Source organism: Dermacentor variabilis, chromosome 4 (assembly GCF_050947875.1).
Source record: "Dermacentor variabilis isolate Ectoservices chromosome 4, ASM5094787v1, whole genome shotgun sequence".
Taxonomy (NCBI): domain Eukaryota; kingdom Metazoa; phylum Arthropoda; class Arachnida; order Ixodida; family Ixodidae; genus Dermacentor; species Dermacentor variabilis.
Window position 1 is genome coordinate 170,568,605 of NC_134571.1, and position 6,287 is coordinate 170,574,891.

A 6,287-nucleotide genomic window follows, 5' to 3' on the forward strand; every position below is an offset into this window, starting at 1 on the left:
TGTTAAGTGTTTCTTTATGTGTGTACATGCGCTCGTGATTATATTGTGTGCGTCTGCATTTGTACACATGTGATTTTATGTGAATACCTACAGTAGTGAACAAAAATACATATTGCATTTGATATTTTGCGAACAACGTACTTGTGTCACTATTCATTCGTCAAGCTTCAAACTGACGTGACGATGAGGTCCCCGATTGCGCCCTACTGCAAACCGAACTACCCGATCAGCTTAACTCACCGATGAGCAGGCTGAGTGCGTATCCGAAGGGAGCCTGGCACCAGGCGAGCCCGCTGATGTAGATCACTTCGGCGGTACCATTGATATAACCGCCTCCAACCCAGGTCGCTGAAGAGACGAGAAAGGCTCAACTGTCATAACCCATTCTATGCCAACACTGCAGGTGTAGGCTCACATTATACCGCATACCACTTTAGAAGCTTATCACCCCGGCACCTCTTTCTCGCGATACGGAAACACGCCATTGAAATTTCAGTTCCACCCGAAGGGCGATGCATTGACAGCGATGCCAAGGGTTGTGCTTTAACGGCTCGGACACTACGCACCACGTGACGCGGGTGCTACGTGTTAGCAAGACATAGCACGCACGACAACTGCTGCTGGGCAGAATGGAACACCACCCTAACGTTAGCCTGACTTTTACTGTCTGTTCGGCTCGGACCAGTGCATGCACACAGCAGCATGCTCCGCAGGAATGCTGTAGTACACCTATATAGCTGCGCGAGCAGACAACGTTTATGCTGGCAGTGGAAGGCAAAACGATCTACCCTGGCTTGAACAGCTTGAACCACTTGAGCCGCTTGAACAGAGCATTGATGGTGCGTCCACTTTGTTGTTCTTGCAGCCAAACGCACTCGAGTGCGTTTCGCTGCAAAAATGACAAAGTTGACGCACCATCAATGCTCAGCTCTCGAAACCCCTCTAACCCTCTCCCCGCAAGCTTCGAATGAGCCGACCATAGCGGGACAGCAGGTGGTGGCGCGACGGAAGGAATGAGCCTCGAGCGTCCATTTCTATCGCCAGTGAGCCACTTCAGCGGTGAATATAGGTTGCGCCCCGCGGAACGCGAGCCTAAATGAGCAAATCTTGTCGCTTCCCATATATGAACTGTGTGCAACCAAATTAGACTGTCGCACTTGCGGGCGCTGTGGTCATCTAGATTGGCCAGCGCCTGTTCTGAGAAATTGCACTAGCCTTTAAGAACCATTTACCTTGTGAATACGCGTCCTGGTAGTAGACAGTGATCACTACGTCTAAGCACAGCAACAATTTATCGGCTCGTTCCATCGAGTAGCATTCGCAGCACCGCCGTATCCGGCAGTGCCAGCCACAGTACAATACTTATGACCACATTCCAATGACAGTCCTTGTTTATAGTATATATGAGTGGTTGAAGAACGGAAGACACTTTAATGGGATTTTGTGGCCAGCTCTGAAAACTAACACGCCAGCTGAGAGCACCAATTAAGGTTACCAGCAAAGCGCCAAGAGAAGAAAAGTCACTGCGCCTTAGCAATTAAGCTAGTTATGAATATGCTGTGTCAGGTAAAGCACTTCTAAATAAATTGCGAAGCAATTGCAGAAGTGCCAAGAGCTGTGGAAGTTATACTAATGCTCCCTGGAATCAGAGTGGCAGGTAAATTGTTCCTCACACTTCTGCCCTTCAGTGCATACATGGAATTCTAACGGGAGTTCATCTGTCACTTCTAATGTAGATTTGACACAATATTTAATGTCATCAGGTTTAATTTCATGGTACCGGGCGCTCTGAAATTGCCCCTGTGAAGAAATGACCTCGCAGCCGTCTCATTGCGATTTTGAACATTATGGTATCGTTATGTCTCTTCAACTATATCAAACAATCGCAATGTTGCTATAGACGACATGGTTCCTTTTACGCGAGGAAGAAAAGGTAAGACGTATGAGCAAAACTACCATCGCTAATCCGAGCACCCAGGCAAGGACTGATTTCTTAACACCGCCGCCAGGTGTGCCATATCTGCTCTTTCGTTCTTAACGTTAGGGGTGCAATATTATAATGGTGCGGAAAGCGGGCCGTTTTAGTCCTGCGATTGGTCAGAATGGGGCTTTTGCTGACCAGACATGCGAGGGCAAGCGAACGGTTCATTCTCCGAACCGTAAGAAGATTGCGCCCCTGGGGTATGTCTCTGCCTAGTGGACACGTCCTTTTTTTTTTGCTGCTGAAGTGCTGATTGGCTGGGGGTGCCTGTCTCCTTCTGACGCATACGAGTGGCATACGAGCCAATCAGAATTTCAGCGCTCGCACAGGTCACATCATCGAAGTTCTAGCACGGTTTCGCTATAGAGAAGCACTTTGTTGGGAAGTTTTTTTAGAAACACACACTTCTTGGCGCCACCTTAAAGTAGTACTTGCCGCGTACCTCCAACAATTATCGTAATTATAGACTTGGGGCTCCTGCGCGTGTGCCGCAGGCGCCAGTAGACGGAGACACTGAAATCGACGCACGATCAAAATTCACTGCCATCTCAGCGGCGCTTACCGGTCATAGTAAAGACGCCGATGAACAGACCGATGTTTCTGCCGGCGAGCATGATGTTGGATTGTTCGCCCATGCTCATTGATAACGTGCTTCGACGCGGCGCATCGTTCTTGCGGCCGGCCCAGATTCCCACCACCAGGATGATGAGGTAGAAGAATACGATGGCCACCAGGCCCGGTATGTTGATCGCCATCTCGCTTCGGTTTCGCGGGGACGGACAGTCTCTCGGGGACAGGCAGGGGCGCCGGCGGAGGAGCGGCTGAGTGCGTGACCTGCGAGCTCGACGGTCAAAAATAATTATGGCGGACGCTGGGCTCTGCTCCTCGCCTTCGTCTTCGTCCTCTAGCGTGCTTTAGCGCAGAGCTCGTGCCTCGTGTGACGCCTTGTTCTCTTTGTCCTTGAGTCAGTTTCAAGCGCAGCGCATTCCCAGGAGCCATGGAAAGCAAAAAATAATTTTCTCGCTAAATTCTTAAAACGCTACGTTGCGGTACCTATTTCTTTTGATATTATGAAACGTTTCCATCAGTGTTTCTTCTTTTTAGACATGAGTAATTATACTTCTAAGCCTGCTCGATTCTTCGTCACTCCCAATACTGAGTGTAAGCATTGTACGAGGCCGAAACGGGAAGTTTTTGCCCTTATTTTTTTAGCCATATTACGATTGTAAATGCGAAGTCAACATATATCCATTCCCAGCGGTGGACCTTTCTTGGGCCGAGCACGCCTTATCTGCCGGTAGTGCCGCGGCACGGCGCTGCTGTCAGTTGTTGAAGTGCGAAAATGCGGTTTTGTTTGAAATCAGGGGTACAATCAGGACTCCATGTGAACCAGAGGTCAGTGGGTCTCCTCGCATTGGGCGCTCACGCGAAGACTACAAATGAAGTTGTGCAGGGTGATATGGCGTGGACTACTTTTGAAGTGAGGGAAGCTCGCAGTAAAATTGAGTATGAAGAACGACGGCGGAATATGGAAGACAGTAAATGGGTTCCGAGAGTGTTGAGGTATCTGTGCAGTAAAAACATTGATTCACAGTGGAGGAAAAGAACTAGAAAGCTTACCAGCAAGTATACGGCCTGTAGGGTGGGCAACACAGCAACAAAGAACGTCAAGCGGAAAGTCAGAGAGGCCGAAATAATCTCATGGGTGGCGGCAATGGAAAAGAAACCTGCCATGAGTAACTACTTAAGAGGAAAAAACAAAATCAGGAAAGAAACAATTTATGATAACTCAAAGGGAAGCTCATTGATTTTTGAAGCGAGATCGGGATGCCTTAGAACACGCACCTATAAAGGGAGATATAAGAAGGAAGAAGAAGCGTGTGCTTGCTGCAGTAAAGCTAGGGAAACGACGGAGCATGTTTTATTAGAATGTGAAGACGTCTTCCCAGCGGTCGGTTTAGGCACCACTGGCCTCCTTGAAGCCCTTGGGTTCAGCAGGAGCAGTGTTAAAGCCAACATGTCCGCAATAGGCATTAGTAAGAGGCGATTGGAGGATTGGCGGAAGTAGGGAAACGACAAAAGACGGAGACGTACAAAAGCACAGTTCACAATAGGGGTCAGACAATTTGGGCGTGGTGGTTCATAGTTTTTTTTTTTCATTGTGTAACCTAGGTAGGACATTAGGGAGTATAATACTGTGGTTGCAGGTAAAATCGGCGATGTTTCTCAAAACGGCATCAACGCGAGAGATGCAACCTGTTGCGAGATATAGACATTTCTGGCCGCGATGTGTTTAAGATTAAGGTTGGACGTTTTTGCATCATGTTGCATTCGAAGGTGTTTTTTCTACATGCCTTCATGTAAAAAAATATTTCTGCATGTCTGCGGCATCATGCTGTTCCTTTGCAACATTTATGAGAAATCGAATGCAATTGACATAGATAGCTGCACTGAACTGTAAAACAGTTTTGACGTGTAGTTTAAAAAAGAACGCTTTTATTTTCCCCTGGAAATATTTGGCAACCGAGCAGTGCCTGCGTTTCTACTAATCCACACTTCGTTCATTTAACCAGGTAATGACGAGTTAACAAATTGAGCAAATTTGTTTTCTACGCGGCGTCATAATATATCTCAGCTGAAGAAATGTTTCAACCACTGCCTAAACAAAAGATATTTCCGTTATTTTTTCAGAAAGAAAGGACGTTAAAAGAAACTTTAAAAGAAAAGTTACAAAAAAGGGTGATTAATATTCAGAAAAAGTGATTTCACTTATTGTACAGTCGAGAATGCTCGTTATAACATAAGCCAATTGGTTGACAGCTTAAAGCCTGAAACTAGCAGCATTTGGTTATAAAAGACGTCTGTTTCTTGTTTTTTTTTAAAATAAGGCATATTATATGAATACAATCTCATTCAGAACAACAGCAAGCAAGGTTAACATACCTAAAGAGCCACGTGCGTTAATTGGTGCTGGCTTAGCAATTCTAGCCAAATTCACCGACTCTTTGCTCAATGGAAAAAACTATCGCATAAAAACTGAAACATAGCAAAAAAGAAAACAAGTGCCACTACGAAGGAAAAAACCAGCAAGGTTCTGCATGCATAATCGTGGAGGACGAAACATAAACCCTGAACATGCACGCCTTTATGGCGTTTTTCACTGGTCGATCTGGAGCGGCCGCCGAAATCCTCGAGCGAGCGCTCGGGTTTCACAAATCCGAATCGGCCAGCGGAGCGCAAAAACGCTCCGCGGCGGATCACACAGGAAGTCTGCGTACACGTCGCACGAACCGGTTCCGAAAACCATGCCCTACTTCCGTTCTGTACGTTTCCACGGCAACCAAACTCGCCGTCCCCCGTGTGTAACTTGACCGTGGCAGTCGCATAATCCGTCATTTCCATGTCGAGCCTGCAAGGATTGTGCATGGACAACGTGCATAGAAGTCTTCGTACAGCACCTGCGTCACTTCGTAATCGCTGTCGTCCGCGCTCTCATCGCTAAACGCGAGCGCTGCAGCAGCACCGAACGCAGACATTTTGCGAAGCAACACAATGTTGTGCGTACAACCGGGTACCGATTTCGCTTGAAAACGGAAGTGACGCGAGCTATTTCCGCCCGAATCCGCGCCTCGGCGGCGGAGCAAGTGAGAGCGATCCGGCGCGGAGCGAGTTGATCCGAAACGACCAGTGGAACGCGCGAACCCGCTCCAGATCGACCAGTGAAATTCGGATTCGTTGCCACGGAGCAAGAAATTCTGCTCCGAATCGACCAGTGAAAAACGCCATTAGATATGTGCTCAATGTTTTTTTTTATATGTCGGCTGAAAAGCAAAAGATTTACTAAAGGTTTTGTACTTTTCTCACTTTCAATACCTCTGTGTTCGGTCTTCTCAGCCCTTAGTATGAAAAGCCCAGAACTTCAACCTGTTTAGCAAAGAAGGATGTAGCGAAACGGCTATTTAAATTTGTGGTTTCGGTTTCTATACGCTGCCGGTGCGGCCAACGCAAGAAGCCACAGTTTCGCCTGGAAGGCGAAGCATCGATTGCAATAGCAAATTAGTGGACAGCTATACGAAGTAAGGATGGTAGTTTTATCGGTCGTACAAACATGTAAACATATAGGCGCACTAGATAAATTAACAAGCATGTTGTCACGCGCGCATAAGCCAACGTGAACACGTCTCATTCGATGACAGCTGAAACTCGCTGTCAAAACGCTGGAGTGAGGAATCGCGGCAGCAGCCGCGAGCGAATTTACCTTCGTACAGTCGCCCGTATCAACGCGAAGAATGCCGCGAAAACACGG

At 47.4% G+C, this 6,287-nt stretch overlaps 1 protein-coding gene across 1 annotated transcript in view; it reads right to left on the minus strand.

The window, feature by feature from the left end:
• The window catches only part of LOC142579940 (high-affinity choline transporter 1-like), a 36,852-nt gene extending 33,989 nt beyond the window's left edge, over positions 1–2,863 (minus strand). The window contains exons 1-2 of the mRNA XM_075690620.1: positions 2,544–2,863; positions 241–348 (exon numbers count right to left, since the gene is read on the minus strand). Of these exons, the coding sequence (XP_075546735.1) occupies positions 241–348; positions 2,544–2,736 (301 nt within the window). The 5' untranslated portion in view covers positions 2,737–2,863. The remainder of the gene's footprint in view (positions 1–240; positions 349–2,543) is intronic.
• Positions 2,864–6,287: the final 3,424 nt, after the last annotated feature.